Raw genomic sequence first — 18,917 nt, forward strand, 5'->3', positions numbered from 1 at the left:
CGGTAGGTGTATAGTCACCAAGAAAACAATTGGTAACACACTACGCCGTGAAGGACTGAAATCCTGCAGCGCCCGCAAGGTCCCCCTGCTCAAGAAAGTACATGTACAGGCCCGTCTGAAGTTTGCCAATGAACATCTGAATGATTCAGAGAACTGGGTGAAACTGTTGTGGTCAGATGAGACCAAAATCGAGCTCTTTGGCATCAACTCGACTCGCCGTGTTTGGAGGAGGAGGAATGACCCCAAGAACACCATCTCCACCATCAAACATGGAGGTGGAAACATTATGCTTTGGGGGTGTTTTTCTGCTAAGGGGACAGGACAACTGCACTGCATCAAAGGGACGATGGACGGGGCCATGTACCGTCAAATCTTGGGTGAGAACCTCCTTCCCTCAGCCAGGGCATTGAAAATGGGTCGTGGATGGGTATTCCAGCATGACAAAATCCCTCCTGAGATGTGTGCAAACCTGGTGGCCAACTACAAGAAACGTCTGACCTCTGTGATTGCCAAGAAGGGTTTTGCCACAAAGTACTAAGTCGAAGGGGTCAAATACTTATTTCCCTTATTAACATGCAAATCAATTTATAACTTTTTTGAAATGCGTTTTTCTGGATTTTTGTTGTTGTTAAAATACACCTACCATTAAAATTATAGACTGATCATTTCTTTGTCAGTGGGCAAACGTACAAAATCAGCAGGGGATCAAATACTTTTTTCCCTCACTGTAGGTGTCCAAGGTAATATTTGAGTTTGAAAAGTCAGGTGGCGCAACCAATAAGTCAAATGGAACTACAGTTAAACAATGGAAAAAGGTCATGTTAATTCATGTTTTTGAATATATTAAATACATTTTAATGATCGTAATAATTTTTTTGTATGATATTAATTTATTTAAGTGCATCTATTTTAATTCATTTTCGTTTCAAAAGAAACACCTGAACTAAATAAATTAACCCAGCATCTCATTGTGAGCCTCCAGTCCACAGTGACACAGAAAGAAAGAAGGTTTGATAGTTAATGTATGTAATACACTGAATTTATGGTCAGGCTTATAAATTCATACTTTTCATATAGCAAACGTATTTTTAAAATATTTTCAAAGATGTTTTCACTATTTTATGTGTGTTCAGAAAATAATGCCTTTTGTATTTCATGAAAACAGTGATTTTGATTTATATTTTTGTATTTTGTGGTACAAATTTTCTCTAAACTTTTCCGCATAGGTTAGGTTATTTCAATTGCACATTATTCCTTCATTTCTTATGCTGTTTTCACCCAACAACTTCTACAAATTTCAATTTGAGTGGTATTTCAACATTAATTTTTCATCTCAAAATATCCCTTACACTTTAATGGAGGAACAGGTCAAAAATGTCAATTTCAAAAAATTCATTTGTTTTTCTGAAAAAAAAATTGGTAGTAGTGTAATATAGTTTGTCTGATCATGATCAACTATGCAGAAAATTATAGTACAGTTTGTCAATTTTCATTTGAAAGGTGTCACATACCTGTATTCCTTATAATGTCCATATTAAAAATGTAATATATATATATATATATATAAACTTAGTCTAAGAAGTTTAAAACAAGCAAAAATGTGGGTGAGTTAAAAGCCAAAAGAAACCAGAATAAAATGCATGAACTTCTTTCTTGTTATTTTGTCATGTGTTGAAGTGCCTGATGTCGCAGATAGTTTGTGTTGCTAACAAATACTGACTGTACAACAAACACTGACTGTACAACAAATACTGACTGTACAATGTCGGCACAAGGCAGAGGGAAGACTGAAGCGCGTAGAGAAAGAGGACGGACGACCAGAAAAAAACGTGCAGCGCTCAGCGTGAAAAAGACGCTCAGCGCCGCGTCACGCTGCCGGCGCTTTAAAAACGCGGATCCCATTGCAAACAATTGAGAAAACACGCCGACCTCAGGAAAAAACGCTTTGGTGGACACACGGGCTTAGTCATAAAAAATGTGCATGTTCATTTGTAAATTGATGTCTTACAATTAGCCACTTATTTAATGTTACTTAACCCACTCATCTTTTTTTCATTGGTAACATATCACTCTAATTTGCACAGAACTGTTCTCTCTCAAATAAGGAATGTCGATGATGATTTCTGCTACCAGTCTGTTTGAGGTGACAGCTGACCAGTATTGTGAAAATACTGTACATTGACACAAATACCAAAATAAAAATTTTAGTAACTGCAATAAATAAAAATAATGAAAATTCCCCAAAAAATTCAAAACGATTCCGGCTTCAATTTTAGTACTAATATGGGTATGTTGTCATAATGCCTTGCTTCAATGTAGCAATAATATCTGTGCAAGTTAAACATTTTAATATATACATTAATTTCCTTCAACATGTTAATGGCATCTTTAAAAACCTGTGGTTTCAAAGAAGTCTGGGATTAAGGTGGGTTGGGTTGTTGACCTTTACTGTGACTCCAGCAGTACCACTCTATGGCTCCTGTTCAGAGCATGAAATGCTTGTTGTTGATTTTGTTTTTTTGTCCCAAGGGGCAGACAGCATATTATGCTATTTTAAATAACATTAGGCAAGTACAGGGAACACAGCAGCATGTTTTGTCCAAATGCTGGGAACCGTCTGAAAGACTCCCACATGTCAGAGAAAATGTTATATTTGAGGAAGACACGGTGTTCGAGGCTGGTGGGCAGGGTGATGTCTCTGCTCATGATGTAAATACCATCATTGTGCAGTGTACATGTCAGGTTTAATCCAGACTTGGAGGTGTTCTCCTTCAGGTAGAGCCAGTCGCCTGTGTTGATGTTGTAGGACTGGACAGTGAGCATATCCTCCGTCTGGCTGGTCTTCTTGTTAGGCTCAATCTCGTGGATGTAGCCCCCTACCAGGTAAATTGTGTCCTCTACTGAGAGCATTTGTTGCTTACGAACGTGGGCCTTGCAAGCTTGGAAGATAAACCAGGCATCAGAGCTGGGACAATAGCGCAGGACGTTCATGTTCCTGTCTGAAGGAAAACAAAATGCATTATGAAGGAGTACAGGACCAATCCATGCATACAAATTTTTTGCAGTTTATTCGTATTCAATTTTTTTTGCATTGTTTCTGATCAGTCTAATGTGCCTATAGAGATAGGCACTTACAGTGCAAATAATAAGTAAGTGTAAATATTCCAGTGAAGTAAACTGAGTTACGAAAGGTCTGAATTGTATGGAATGGCAGTTAAAATAAACACAAATTAAGTCATTAAAAAAAAAAAAAAAAATCTTTCTCCAGGTTCAACATAAATTGATTAAACTAAATGAATCACAGTTTCAAATGAAGAATGTGTGAATACTTTTTTATCTTGTTGTATTAAAAACTGTTCACTGTTCAGATACACTTGTGTGGTGCTTTCTTTATACGTGTTGAAGTAAAGTAGTGGTGTTGGGGTGGTATTTCATTTTGCCCTTATGAATGCTGCATGAATCTTTTCTTAGATACACAAATAATTCCAACACTGTACACTGATAGGGTGAATCTCTCCTACTCGTCAAACACAGTAAGTGTAAATCCAGGTTTTATTTCACATGGTTTACATTTCCATTAAGGGAAAACAACAGATAAGATTAATCTACACTATATACTAACCTCTTGAAGTGTAGCCACCCATGACGTAAATCATGCCCTTGCACTCACAAGCAGAGAACTCAGCCAGTGGATCTGGGAGAGAGGCCACAAAGGTCCACCAGTCCTGCTCAGGGTTGTAGCACTCCACAGTGCCCAGAGACTGGCCCCCTACAGCATATAGCTTCCCACTCACAGCAAGAAGTTTAAAATTTGACCTAGTGAAAATGTATAGGAAGAGAAATGCATGACGTTCGCAGCAGGGGTTCATAAGAGCAGCACAGGAGGAAACTCTATTAACACATGTTTTACCTTTTCTGGTTTAGGGGTGCTATATGATTCCATTCGTTTCGACAGGGGTTGTAACAGTGAGCTGCAGAGATCTCCTGGCTAGTCATTCTGTAGCCTCCAACTACGAACAGATAATTGTCCAAAACGGCAGAACCATAACCTCTTACGTTGACCATATCGGAAGGCAAATTACTGGCAAGCGGCATCCACCTCTGGTCCAACTCGCCATACCGCAGCATGGACCACGGCTCGTCTTGGTGAGCAAGATCCAAGCATGTGCCAATGAAGTCCCCAATAGCAACCAAAGTCGCGGTGCCTTTCATGCGCAGTTCTCGCACCTGATCCCGAAGCGCCGCAGGGAAGAGCTTGAACCCTTGCCTCCTCAACATCGGGTGGTAATGGCAGCTCATGTACTTCAGGCAAGCATTCCTAAGGTCATGTGTCCCATACACTTCAGAAAGCTTGTAGAGTTCTACACAATTATCTAACTTTATTTCGGACAGGAGGAGTTTTAAAATGGAGGTTACTTGCAGGAAAGAAGCCGTCTCGATTAAATCCTCCAAAGTTTCGTTATCTATCTGTACTTTGGAAGTGTTGATGAACTCAATGACCAACTCCAGTCCGCTGACGCTCAGACCGTGCAGCTGCACTGAGTCCTCTGCGGATTCTCTCATCCCGGAGTTGTACAGAGCTCTGAAATAATCGCTTTTTTCAATCAGTTTGGTTTTGCTCACGTTGTAAGTTTTATCCTCCATAATTATTGCGATAATTTTTTCGGATGACATTTTCCCCCTTAATTGTTAATAAAATACCATGCGTGAGTTGGGTCACATCACAGGAATCAACAGAGAGCCGAGTGCTGCTTTCCCAAATTTTGACCCGGGTTTTGTTTACATTTTACCACAAGATCCGCCTGTACTTTGAAATGTCAGGCCTATAAAAGGTAATGTGTTCAACCCCCTATATCAATTGATTGGTACACTGAATTTTTTGCAGTGCATGAAATAGTCTGCAGATCATATGTTTTCGAATGCAAAATCTAAAATATGCATACAAAATTATAAGTACCAACTGTTGTCCACTGCCTGTTATTATTAAGTGAGAGCATTACATTTCAACATTTCAATACATTCCCAAGTTCCTCTGTTTGAATGCAAACTATTTCCTATTTGATCCCGGCTGTAGCGTCACTTCTCCTTCCGTTGTTGTGTAGCCACATCAAAACAATCCTTAAAGTCACAGAACTGGAGCAGGGCACAAGACACGAGTTCAGTTCGATGTCATTGAGGTTACATCATTTGCACACTTTACCTAATGTATAAATTATTACAACATTTGAACCAAAATACTTTGGCTATTGCTGAATAGCCTAAATTTGAAAAATGTACAGGTTACTGAAATGTTGAAAATTAAAACTTCAAATTTGTATGCAATGCAAACGTCATCAGTTTATGAATAAAACTAAAAGCCATTTCTATGTCTTGGATTTCGATGATTCACAAGCTTGTTATTATGTATATTAAATAACAAGAAGATACATTTTACCACTGTATACTGTTTGAAAACATTAGTAAAATATCTGTTATTATGAGCTTTTTTTAATATATATATATATATATATATATATATATATATATATATATATATTATTTAAGACACATGTTGATAGTTCATGACGATTGTAGCTTTGTTTCCTTTATTAAGATTTTTTCATAACATGTTACTGTTAATACATTTAGTTGATAAAAGCATCTCACCCACACACGTGTTATTATGAATTATCTTTTTATCACTAGTAATAATAGTTCATAGATTGTAAAACATAAAGATGGATGGGTCTGTACATGAAGTCTTGAATCCTTAACTTTTCAGTAAGTACTGGAAGGTGTACAGAGATGGTGTTGTCCAGATGTTATTAGGGTTAATAGCCTCTCATCTTAGTGTTGAGATTGAAATATGGATTTAGATTCACCCTGTCAATTGTGAACACCTTCAACAGAACACATCAAAGATGGACTAAGGAAGTTATTGAATGGACACTAAGACATGGAAACAAACCTAGAAGCCAACCACATAGAAGATGGCTAGATGAAGTCATACACTTTGCAGGCATGACATGGAAAAGAGAAGCTGTAGATTGAAGCAAGTGGAAACATATTGGGGAGGCCTTCATCCAGCAGTGGATCGATATAGGTATTATGGGATAAATAGTTTTCAATATGGTTTGTAAACAAATATTTAATACATAAAGCAGAAAGTATGTCAAAATGATTACATACCATTTGTAAGTAACTGAACATATTTGAATATAGATCCCAGAAAGTAACTTTTAAAAATATCTAAATGAATGTGTTAGGTCATTGAAATACTATAAACTCTTCATAAATGTGTTTTTTATTTTTTATTTTAAATACAGCAGCTTAATTATCATCCATGAATTCAAAGGAAGTTAAGCCTTGTTTTTGTTGACCTTTCATCAGTAACAACTGTCATTTTTGTTTTCCAGGGGAAAAGGCAAGGAGACCTTGAACAGGATTTTATATAGGATGTACTGAGAAGAGGCACCTTGGTGAATCCCTTTAGATGCATCTGCCACTACTATAGTCTTAATATGCAATTGCTTTCCTTAACTCTTCATTTTTTATTCTGTAGAACTGCACACTTAACCAGAATCTGTTTTTTTCTCATGACTTTTCCATTACACATATTCCTTAATGTTTATAACAAAAATGCAAGAAAGTAGGATCTGTAAACACTACAATGTTGATAACATTGATCAACATGATATTAAAGATATATACCATATGATCAGCTTCATCAAGATGGTCTCCTCCTCCCCATAGCCATCTGATCCATCAAAACTTCTTGAAATTCAGCAACTAACAAATATACATTTTGGGTCTCATTAAGTGGAGGCCTGCACTCTGGAAGGCTGATAATACACCCCCTCCACTGAGGGCTGCTCTGTGGCTACCCTGTGAAGGGCACTATTCTAAATTAAATTTGTCTGTAAAAAGAAAACCTGTATTTTTAATTTTGTCATTATTTGCAGAACATGGAAAATATAATTAATAAATCAATCAACTTCATTTTAGCTTTATATTTGTTGATTACACTGCAACTACTACTTTACATTAACCATTCCTTCACTTCACAAGAATATGCTGATGCCTATCACCATTATTTAGCACCATTGCTTTATGCATTCAGATTTTTAATTTAAAAAAGTCTTCTATAAACATCCTCAATAGAAACTGAACAAGTCTGAAATGAACTTCAATGAAGATTTATAGAAATCAATTAACTGGTAAACTGCAATAGCCAGGATTCTGAAAATCTGTCAGTTTCCACGACTTTCCCATGACTTCTGTGACATGTTTGCAGTATATTTCACGTTAGAGTAACCCTGTTATCTGATCGTACACAATCAGCTGCAGTACACAGATTTACAGAGAATCTTACAGGTTTTCTGGCATTACCAAACATCTGTCTCCTTACGGCCCCCGTACTTGCTGGTTCCGTTCTTTTAAAACATCCGATGGGAAACTTTTCTTATTGACATATCAACTTAATAGATAATAGTTTTAGTAGTTTATTCAGATTTGCAATATAAGTGTTATATTTCAGGTGTATATACTTTACGACTATTTTAAGAGTGTACTAAGCATGTATGGTACTTTATTTGCCAGTGAGAAACAATATATTTAACGTAACAATGTGACAGTAGGACCGAGTTACTGACGGACAAGAAACAGACATTTTTAGATTTAAAAACAGCCCCGGTTTTCTGAAGAACGAGGTGAAGTTGTGTTTGCAAGCCTAACTTTACATATATACATAACAGAAGAAGCCATGGGAGAAAAACCTTTGCGAGTGTAAGACGGTTTATATTTTTTGTAACATTAAGCAAAGCAAATCAGGGATTATTTATTGTTTTTATAGTGTATTTGATTAGCCACGATTATTAAGCTGTGCTGGTTCATCATGTTTTATTTATTTAATGTATATACATTTACAAATAAATACAGTGGTTAAGTTTAGTGGTCGTGTGCATTCATACACATTTACGATAGCTATCATTGAACCACCTTAAGAGGAGAATGTTACAACTAGTTGTAACACGTTTCATGTGTGATACCACGCTGCCTACAAATATCGACACCGTCTGGTTAAAACATCCACTGTCATAAGGCTTAACCGTTTCTTTAATTTATGGTGATCGCATAGAAATAATGATAGCTGCTAAAACGACTAGCTCCCCAGCATTTGACATTTTTTTCATACCTTGTTTGTGTAAAGCTGTATTTATACACTGCCGCCGAACAAGTCACAAATCGAAAGTAAGCTTCAATGCAGCTACTGTGCTTTCTGAAAATTATTATATTTTAAGACACAAATAGTCGCGAAGCTTATTGAAACCTTATTGAGAACATTATGTAATTGTTAATGAATACATTTTACTTTTGCGATATTTATTGCGACATTAGACATGCTATTAAATGGAAATGGGGCTCACATTTCTGTTGCTAGTCATTTTTAAAGGTGGAATGTTAATTTAACTATCTTTTAATAGAGCAATTATTGGCTTGCTAAGAAATGTTGCCAAAAAGAATGCTATCTTAAAAATTGAGATATAAATGTAAAACTATATACATTAACTTTATTTCACTATTCGTTTATATTTTATATTACAGTCTGGTATGTGGAGATGTTGAGGGAAGAATTGACATTTTATTCAACCGGGTGAAGACCATACAGAAAAAAAGTGGAGAATTTGACGTATGTATAATCTCATTTTTAATAATAATATCAAATCCTATTAACAAACCAGGCATCAACATTATGAGTAAGAGTGGTTTGAAATTCTAAAGTGGGTGGTATAGAAAGAGCTTAGTTAGCAATTCAAGAAGGAAAACTGGACAACATGCCAGGCTGTCAAGAAAAAGGGGTCACTAACTGTAATACTAATTTATCTATGAATTTATATTCTGTGTGGTTTCTGTAAGGGATGGGCATTTGGATCAAAATAATGTTGGCTATTGCAAATGACCCTTATAAGCCACTATTCCACTGTGTTTTAAATCGTATGGTATGTTGTAACATGAATTGTAAACCTTATTAAGATTAAAACAGATTTTATCAATTAAAACATTTGGATTGATGTATTGATGGATATGATTTTAAAGATATAAACTATTTTGTGAAGTTAATGTTTCATCCTGTCTCATTTGGCTAGTCTTTCCTGGTTGCCTGTTAATGCTGTAGTGTGCGTCTATGCATTCTGCATTTCTTACGATCCATAGAAATTATTATAATTGATAAACCTTCAAGGTCGATTAAAAAAAAAAAAAAGATACATTTCTATGCTTTGGGTTTGTGTTTGAAATAATCATTGCAATTTTGAACTTAATGCATGCATTTTTTTGTTTTGTTAAGTTGTTATTCTGTGTGGGAAATTTCTTTGGTTCTACACCAGAATCTTCAGCTGAATGGGAAGAATACAAAACCAGAGCTAAAAAAGGTAATGCTGTTTTCTATTGTATTCTCTAGAACAAGGATACCCAATGTCTGGTGATGGAGTGCCAATTTCCCGAAGTTGCATGGGAGGGGGAGGGGGCTCAGAAGAAAATGAACCACTGATTGTATTTCCTATACATTTATGTTAGGGAACATTTATTAACTTTAACTGGTGTTTTATTATTTTCCCCCAAATTACATGTGCGGTTTGTTACAGAAAATTGTCATGAAGTATAAAAATATAGAAAAGCTTCAGAAAAGGGGTGGTTGAAGGTTGGCTTTGGGGGGCCACATCAAACATCCTTGAGGACTGCATTTGGCCCCCGGGCCACACCTTGGGAACCCCTGCTCTAGAATATCTAATCTTTTGGATACAAGCAACAACTAACTAGGACATGGACATTCTAAGCCTTCAGTATTGGTATCACTTTCTGGAAACACTTAAGTCTTTCCTGTTTTTTTCCTTAATGCTCTATTTTGTATTATCCTTTATACTTCAGCACCAATTCATACATATATACTGGGAGCTGCTAACCAGGAGACAGTGAAATATTTTCCGAGTGCAGATGGATGTGAGCTGGCTGAAAACATCACTTATTTGGGTATGTAATTTGAAAATAAAGGTGGAGCCATAAGATAAAACTGCTGAGTTTTGTTTAACCGTACTCCATATAGTTTGTTGAATCCTGTTCCATGGAGCATGCAATTGTCATGCTCACTGTAGGAATGTCCATCAGAGTTACAATAAAAGTTCAGACGTTTTTTCACAGTGTCACGAGGGGCAGTACCTAATCTGAAAGTAGTGCCCTGCCCGGTACAGCACATCTGCACACTCGTCGTATTTTCTCCAAAGAATGTTTGTACAACACTGACAAAAGATGTAATGTAGAAACCTGTGTTAAATGTTTAAAAATACATTTTAAATATGTGATTGTGTTACACAGCTATATTTACGCTTGTACCATTGTTTAAATTGCGTATCATCCATGCATAAATAGTATTTTTTGTTTTATCCACCCAATAAAAAAATCATTGTACAAGTGGATTTGTACTGATTTGCAAGTTTGGCAAATATAAATGCCTGTAACAGTATTATGTAAATATCATCATACAGATGTCTTTATATGCTTTACATATTTGTGTAAATATTCATAATAGCAATTATATTGTATGTTTATGATACAGCCGCGTTCGTAGTGTTAGTTGCTTTCACTCCTATATATATATTAAATAAGAAAGAGAGGTACATGGATTATTGTAAATCTGCATTGATGTCCAAACTTCCATTACATTACAAAATGCATACATTTAGAATACACATTAAATCCATGCTGAATCGTCTCCGTATGACTAGTGGACGAAAATACAAATAGCCCAAAAAAAATTGTACAGATCCATGCTGTTAGATTTAAGGAATGTCATACGGATCTGTATGAATAGCCCGTGCCTTCTGTCACACAGCACTTTCAGTGGTTTTGCCCCCAAGCCCCCCCCTACATTGCCCAGCCAATATAATACAATAAATTGAAGTTTGTTCACTCTCTACGGGTGTGTGTTGCTTCTACCAAACCGTGGATGGTTTTGTTTTGTTCAGTAGACTGTCTGGTTCCAGAATATTTTCCAATTGTCAGTATTTTTTGAGATTTTGTATTCCTACTCATAACAAGTATCCCCCCACCCACCCCCCAACATTTTCACATCAGAGAATGCTTCACATCATTAGAAAGCTGAGAGTCTTAGATTACATTGGATACCAAACACTTGGTAAACAACACAACAGTGTAGAGTACACAAAGGATTAAAGAGAAGCACATGGATTTGGTGCCCTTTTAAGGGTGCCAGAGGGGTTTGTCAGCTTAAGATGTTAAATTTTGTTAAACAAAATGATTCCATTATTTATTTTGTATCTTTAATTGTTTATTTTTTCTATGCTTTCATTTCACATTGAGTATATTGAGACATTAAATTGTGTAAATTTCAATAAAATGGAAAAATGTAGGTGTTCTAAAACTTTTGACCATTAGTTTGTATAAGAACATAAGAAAGTTTACAAGCGAGAGGAGGCCATTCAATCCATCGTGCTTGTTTGGTGTCCATTAATAACCAAGTGATCCAAGGATCCTATCTAGTCTGTTTCTGAATGTTCCATAGTTTTCAGCTTCAACCACATCGCTGGGGAGTTTGTTCCAGATTGTAACAACTCTGTGTGAAGAAGTGTCTCCTTGAAGCCAAATTTCCATTTGTCTCCCTGGGTCCTTGTGTCCCTGCTGATCTGGAAAAGCTCCTCTGGTTTGATGTGGTCGATGCCCTTCATGATTTTGAAGACTTGAATCAAATCCCCACGTAGTCTCCTCTGTTCCAGGGTGAAAGGGTTCAATTCCCCAGTTCTGTGCAGAGCTGCAGAAAATCTGCGCAACAGTAACACAACCTAAAACATAAATATTCAGAAAATAACATGAGCGTTTTTCAATTACTTGGGGACGATGCCGTCCTAGCCAAACAAACTGGTTTCCTAAAGTGTCAATCAGTTCAGACGACTGAGGGTTTGGCTTTAAAAAAGAAGCGCAGATAGTTGTTCACTTGGCATGCCAACAGGACAGAACTAGGATCATGTGTCCGACAAGCAGGTGGTCCCTTATGTATAACCATGGATTATATTGTTTGAAAAATGTAACGTGTGTTTGAATTGTGTGCTTAAGTACAAACTGTAGGATGTTATGTTGAGGGTTCCTGTTCAGATAAATTACTCGATCAGTAATCAGTAAATTGATTCATACTGCCCATCACTAGTCTGGGTACTAGTGTGTTAATGTTTGTTGACTTGCTTTAAATGGGTCTGTTATACTGAAGTTTTTCAATGAATAAAAGATAAATAAAAAGGGAGGGCAGTTTATTTTTTAGTGATGTAAACTGTTCTTAAAGTGAAGTTGTTCGCTTGTGATACAACTTAAAACATTTTGTTAAATCTGCAGAGGGATTTCAAATACATTTTGAGTACTTATGTCTTGTGTTAAGCAAGTACTTCAAAAGTTTCGATTCAACATATCCCACCAATGTCCTTGTTTAATCTTAGGTCGGAAAGGGGTTTTTACTGGGGCTTCTGGACTGCAGATAGCTTACGTAAGTGGCAGAGAGGCGCAACAGGAACCAGCCCCTGCCTATTGTTTCTCCCCTAAGGATGTCACCTCTCTGATGACCCCTTTGGTGTCCAGCTCCAAATACACTGGTGTGGACATCCTGTTGACATCACAATGGCCACGAGGAGTATGGCAGTATGGGAATAATCCGGTAAATATTCACTTTCTTATTTTAAGAGGGAGGAAAGTTACATTTTTATTTAGTTTGCAAGTTAATTTGACATCTTTGTAATTAATATTTAGTTTTAATTTCAGATATGTATTAACAGAAATACACAGGCATATCTTAGTTTTTTTTTTACATTGTTTTGTATTGTACATTGGTACTTTTTTTTTTTGTTCTGTCCAACATGTGAACATGTATCTGTTGATGTTAAAATGTTTTTCATTATCAGAGGGTGTTTTATAATACATCAACAGTTGGTGTTTTGATTATCTGTTTCAGTGGAATGGCTTTATCTAAATACCCTTTGGAAAACAGAATTGAACTCAGTTGCATCATTCATTTTTATTGTTAATTTTGCTAAGCTGGAACATCACCTTCTTTATTATTAATACGTTTTATGGTATTCTAAATTTAAACATAGGGCTGCACGATTATGGCCAAAATGATAATCATGATTATTTTGATCAATATTGAGATCACGATATTTATCACAATTAATCATTGATTTTAGGTACAACATATTTTTATTGCATTTTCACATTTAAATAAACAGACCACTGCTTTCACTTCCATGTTGTGCTACATTCCTGCTAATGTACAAATCTTTGCATCAAAATAAGACTTGTCCTTAAAGTGCATCATCTCCTAGAAGCAAAATATAAATAAAATTGTACCCAAAATCTAAACTAAAAATAAATATACCATCACAGAATGCAACCAAATGAAAACAATTCAGGCCTATGCAGAAAAGGCAATAACATAGTGTTTACAGGTTTTTGGCAAGAAACACCAGCCAGTCAACATTTTCTGGCTTGAGAGCTGAGTGAAGGCAGGTCACTACATTTCCCCCAGTGCTAAAGACCCTCTCTGAAGGGTAACTTAGGGCCGAAATGCACAAGTACTTTTTTGCGAGTTTCGAGAGTCGTGGATAGAGTGTTCCCTACATCAGTCCAGTGGGTCCTCCTCACTGTCAAGGTTGTGTAATTGTAGGTAGGACTGTAGCTCAGAGGCTATAGCTTGTTGTTTGTGGTGGGGAGAGGGTCTTGGTGTGGTTCCCACAGTGGTCTTGAAGAACCTCCCTGAGGTCTTCTTTTTTTTTTTTTTTTTTTAAGTGGGTGCATCCTCAGCAGTCTCAACATGGGGATCAGTTGGGCCCATCTCCTTGAAAAGAGTATGGTAAATAAAATATGAATACCAAATTCAAATCTAATAAAACATATTTAACATCCATATCCAGAAAGTAGATTACAGCACATTACAGCACTTGATTTCATAGCACATTTGAATCTATTTAATTTCACTCATTTATAATATATTCTGTATCTGACTGTATGTAATCACAATAATTACTTACTACCATCATCGCCTGCAGGCGCAGTCCTTGCCATCTCAGAAGTAAGTCTGGTTTGGATTGTGCAACATTGTCCTCACTGACATATTTGAGCTTGAACCGTGGGTCAAGAGCAGAGGCCATGTCAAGCAGTTCTTGTGTCAGAGGGTCCTTGTATTTTTCATCCAGGTAGCTCAGGATTTTGGTCTTGATGGTGCATGTTAGGTCTGGATCATCATCCTTCACTTTCAGGATAGAGCAGCTGAAAAGGGGGAGGTCTGGTTTTACAAAGGACACGGACATATTTTTCACCAGAAAGTGCATCAGTAAACTCAGTCAGAGGGTAGAGGGATTTGTTGATGGCCTCCAGGATGTCAGTGTCCTGCCATGTGGGGATAAGGTGTCAGGCCTTTCTGTCAGTGGACAAGACATGAGCAGTGGCCCTCTGCTGCTCCAGGACTCTTTCTGTCATGGCCTGCCTCGATCCCCACCTTGTGGGGCACTTGGTCTTCAGAGCATGCTCTGGAAGCTTTGCCTCTGCTAGCTCCTTTTTATGCCTCCAGCTATAGGAGAAACTGCTCACCAGCTTTTTGTAGAGGCCCACTGCACGGTCAATCCGAGGATCTCTCATTGCATTCTCTAAAAAAGAACATGAGATTCATATGTAAAATTAAAGCACAGAATAAAGCCTTATCTGTTACTATATACACTTGATAAACAATCCCCATCATATTGTTATATTACGATTATTATTAAGTCTTCACACACATTAACACAATCAGCACAGATAACATACAATTAACCATCAGAGATTACACACAATATTTCAATTAATTACAATTACACTTTTTTTTTTTTTTTTTTTAATATATCCTGCTACTCACCTACAGTGAGGGGGGAAAAGTATTTGATCCCCTGCTGATTTTGTACGTTTGCCCACTGACATAGAAATGATCAGTCTATAATTTTAATGGTAGATGTATTTTAACCGTGAGAGACAGAATAACTACAAAAAAATCCAGAAAAACGCATTTCAAAAAAGTTATACATTGATTTGCATGTTAATGAGGGAAATAAGTATTTGACCCCTTCGACTTAGTACTTGGTGGCAAAACCCTTGTTGGCAATCACAGAGGTCAGACGTTTCTTGTAGTTGGCCACCAGGTTTGCACACATCTCAGGAGGGATTTAGTCCCACTAAACTTTGCAGATCCTCTCCAAGTCATTAAGATTGCGAGGCTGGCGTTTGGCAACTCGAACCTTCAGCTCCCTCCACAGATTTTCTATGGGATTAAGGTCTGGAGACTGGCTACGCCACTCCAGGACCTTGATGTGCTTCTTCTTGAGCCACTCCTTTGTTGCCTTGGCTGTGTGTTTTGGGTCATTGTCATGCTGGAATACCCATCCACGACCCATTTTCAATGCCCTGGCTGAGGGAAGGAGGTTCTCACCCAAGATTTGACGGTACATGGCCCCGTCCATCGTCCCTTTGATGCGGTGCAGTTGTCCTGTCCCCTTAGCAGAAAAACACCCCCAAAGCATAATGTTTCCACCTCCATGTTTGACGGTGGGGATGGTGTTCTTGGGGTCGTAGGCAGCATTACTCCTCCTCCAAACACGGCGAGTTGAGTTGATGCTAAAGAGCTCGATTTTGGTCTCATCTGACCACAACACTTTCACCCAGTTCTCCTCTGAATCATTCAGATGTTCATTGGCAAACTTCAGACGGGCCTGTACATGTGCTTTCTTGAGCAGGGGGACCTTGCGGGCGCTGCAGGATTTCAGTCCTTCACGGCGTAGTGTGTTACCAATTGTTTTCTTGGTGACTATGGTCCCAGCTGCCTTGAGATCATTAACAAGATCCTCCCGTGTAGTTCTGGGCTGATTCCTCACCGTTCTCATGATCATTGAAACTCCACGTGGTGAGGTCTTGCATGGAGCCCCAGACCGAGGGAGACTGACAGTTATTTTGTGTTTCTTCCATTTGCGAATAATCGCACCAACTGTTGTCAAATACTTATTTCCCTCATTAACATGCCAATCAATTTATAACTTTTTTGAAATGTGTTTTTCTGGATTTTTTTGTTGTTTTTCTGTCTCTCACTGTTAAAATACACCTACCATTAAAATTATAGACAGATCATTTCTTTGTCAGTGGGCAAACGTACAAAATCAGCAGGGGATCAAATACTTTTTTCCCTCACTGTATTGCTAGATGGAGCCTGTGGCCAATGCCTCCTCCATTTATTCAGAGAAGCTGCCTTCACAACATTTGATCTGTTGTCTGTTGTAATGCAGACAAGTCTCTCCAATTCTCTCCAAGGCCATCGCTTCCCTGTGTGGTATTGTGGGAAAAATTACGTTTGCATGCATCGACTCTTCATTGTAAAATCACTGTCGATGTAATGGATTGTCAGGCTCATGTACGGTTTTGCATACAGTGCAGGTAATGCCACTTCAGAGAAATAATTGCGTGAGGGGATCACATATCTTTTGTCCAGTGTGCTGACCATTTTTCTGAAGCCTTCATTGCTCACAGTGTTTATTGGACACATCTTTGGCCAAATGGAATGCGATTGCATTCGTTATTTCAGTCTGCCTTTGGGGGGAGTAGGATGGATACAGTGATGCGCTGTACAGCGTCGCTGTTATGGATGTCTGAGTTGACGCTGGCCAAGGACTGGGATTCAGTGAGGTAACGTTAGCAACGTTATTTTTCTTGGCCGTCATGCATTCATCGTACTGCAGTTTGTGTTGTTTTTTCAGGTGGTTGAACAAGTTAGTTGTGTTGCTGTTTGGCGCAGACACAATTCTAAAGCACTTTGTTCTTGATTAACATCACTTGCCATCAATCCAAAATACTTCCAAACAACAGATGATGATCCGTTTCGAGGGACTAGCTCTCGGCCTTCTGCTCCAGACATTTGATTTTAGTTTTGCCTGTCTGCTCTCTGTTGTATATTACTCTTGTACTCTGGACTGCAGCCACAACATCCAGGACATTTTTGCACAGGCTGTTGCTGGAGGGCGCACATGCAGTCAAATCGCCCCCTAGTGGCTGGCTGTAAGTTTAAGAAATGCTTGATTTGATATGCAGTGGAGTTTTCTATGAGCAGGGTACGCATTTTAAACGTCAATATCGCAGTCGATCATGTTAATTTAATTGTGGGAAGCCAAAATCGTAATCGAGATCAATATTCGATTATTTGATTTAGTTCCTATTGAAACATTTCATTAAAATAAATAAAAGAAAACCATGCTACTGTTATTTATCCTTTTGCATTGAATTGTAGAAAGTTTCTCAAAGATAACGTATGTCGGTAGTTATCACATGAATTGGTGATAATGTTTGCATTCAGATCTCTAAAGCTTTGTCTTTTATTACAGGACATCCATACCAAGTTCTGTGGAACTGCATCAATTGCAAATCTTGCTGAGAAGCTGAAGCCAAGATACCACTTCGCTGGTTTAGAAGGAACGTATTATGAAAGGCTGCCATACAGGTACTGTAGAATTCTCAAACATAACATTATTATCATTAATAAATATTATTAATAGGTTATTTACCTCAGAATTGGTAATAGATCTACATAATGAAATGTGATTATTCAGCAGCTTTTTTTTTATTGTAGTTTTTCGGGAGGTGAAATCAATACAAAACAAATGCCTCAACCTTGCTGCTCTGTTAGTATTTTATCATTATAAAATAGTGTTAAAAGGATGAGTGAAAGGATGCTGATCTGTTATGATAGTGAAAATGTTTCAATGGACAAATTGCCTTTAATAGATCGTTTTGCAGTTTATTAGTAAGTACTTTCGATTGTCCTAGGACTTTAAACTGGAGTTTGGCTTGTTTAGGCTACATTGTATCGATAGCAGAGGAAATTATAATTGCTGAATAAAGTCCTGCTATCTAGTGAGCCCCATACATACAGTGAGGGAAAAGTGTATTTGATCCCTTGCTGATTTTGTATGTTTGCCCACTGACAAAGAAATGATCAGTCTATAATTTTAATGGTAAGTGTATTTTAACAGTGAGAGACAGAATAACAACACAAAAATCCAGAAAAACGCATTTCAAGAAAGTTATAAATTGATTTGCATGTTAATGAGGGAAATAGGTATTTGACCCCCTGTCAATCAGCAAGATTTCTGGCTCCCAGGTGTCTTTTATACAGGTAACGAGCTGAGATTAGCAGCACTCTCTTAAAGGGAGTGTTCCTAATCTCAGCTCATTACCTGTATAAAAGACACCTGTCCATAGAAGCAATCAATCAATCAGATTCCAAACTCTCCACCATGGCCAAGACCAAAGAGCTGTCCAAGGATGTCAGGGACAAGATTATAGACCTACACAAGGCTGGAATGGGCTACAAGACCATCGCCAAGCAGCTTGGTGAGAAGGTGACAACAGTTGGTGCGATTATTCGCAAATGGAAGAATCACATAATAACTGTCAGTCTCCTTCGGTCTGGGGCTCCATGCAAGATCTCACCTCGTGGAGTTTCAATGATCATGAGAACGGTGAGGAATCAGCCCAGAACTACACGGTAGGATCTTGTTAATGATCTCAAGGCAGCTGGGACCATAGTCACCAAGAAAACAATTGCTAACACACTATGCCGTGAAGGACTGAAATCCTGCAGCGCCCGCAAGGTCCCCCTGCTCAAGAAAGCACATGTACAGGCCCGTCTGAAGTTTGCTAATGAACATCTGAATGATTCAGAGGAGAACTGGGTGAAAGTGTTGTGGTCAGATGAGACCAAAATCGAGCTCTTTGGCATCAACTCAACTCGCCGTGTTTGGAGGAGGAGGAATGCTGCCTACGACCCCAAGAACACCATCCCCACCGTCAAACATGGAGGTGGAAACATTATG

At 37.8% G+C, this 18,917-nt stretch overlaps 2 protein-coding genes and 1 long non-coding RNA gene across 4 annotated transcripts in view; 2 read left to right on the forward strand and 1 right to left on the reverse strand.

Moving 5' to 3' along the window:
- Positions 1-2,331: 2,331 nt before the first annotated feature.
- Positions 2,332-5,057, reverse strand: klhl42 (kelch-like family, member 42). The gene is made up of 3 exons (XM_066724651.1): positions 3,911-5,057; positions 3,623-3,816; positions 2,332-2,999 (listed from the first exon to the last, which is right to left on the reverse strand). Exons 1-3 carry the CDS (start codon positions 4,672-4,674, stop codon positions 2,554-2,556), a joined length of 1,404 nt encoding a protein of 467 aa, XP_066580748.1. The 5' UTR covers positions 4,675-5,057; the 3' UTR covers positions 2,332-2,553.
- On the forward strand, positions 4,757-6,858 carry LOC136772010 (uncharacterized). Its single transcript, XR_010822410.1, has 3 exons — positions 4,757-4,832; positions 5,889-6,082; positions 6,396-6,858. It is a non-coding gene; the product is annotated as an uncharacterized LOC136772010 (long non-coding RNA).
- A 629-nt stretch (positions 6,859-7,487) lies between these two features.
- cwf19l1 (CWF19 like cell cycle control factor 1) overlaps positions 7,488-18,917 on the forward strand; it is a 55,777-nt gene continuing 44,347 nt past the window's right edge. Inside the window, exons 1-6 of one of the 2 annotated variants that reach the window (XM_066724653.1) lie at positions 7,488-7,764; positions 8,584-8,668; positions 9,326-9,410; positions 9,907-10,008; positions 12,480-12,694; positions 17,427-17,542. In XM_066724653.1, the coding sequence (XP_066580750.1) occupies positions 7,742-7,764; positions 8,584-8,668; positions 9,326-9,410; positions 9,907-10,008; positions 12,480-12,694; positions 17,427-17,542 (626 nt within the window). In that variant the 5' untranslated portion in view covers positions 7,488-7,741. The remainder of the gene's footprint in view (positions 7,765-8,583; positions 8,669-9,325; positions 9,411-9,906; positions 10,009-12,479; positions 12,695-17,426; positions 17,543-18,917) is intronic. The other variant, XM_066724652.1, reaches the window with a different exon arrangement.

The sequence above is a fragment of the Amia ocellicauda genome, chromosome 15 (genome assembly GCF_036373705.1).
Source record: "Amia ocellicauda isolate fAmiCal2 chromosome 15, fAmiCal2.hap1, whole genome shotgun sequence".
NCBI classification, from domain to species: Eukaryota; Metazoa; Chordata; class Actinopteri; order Amiiformes; family Amiidae; genus Amia; species Amia ocellicauda.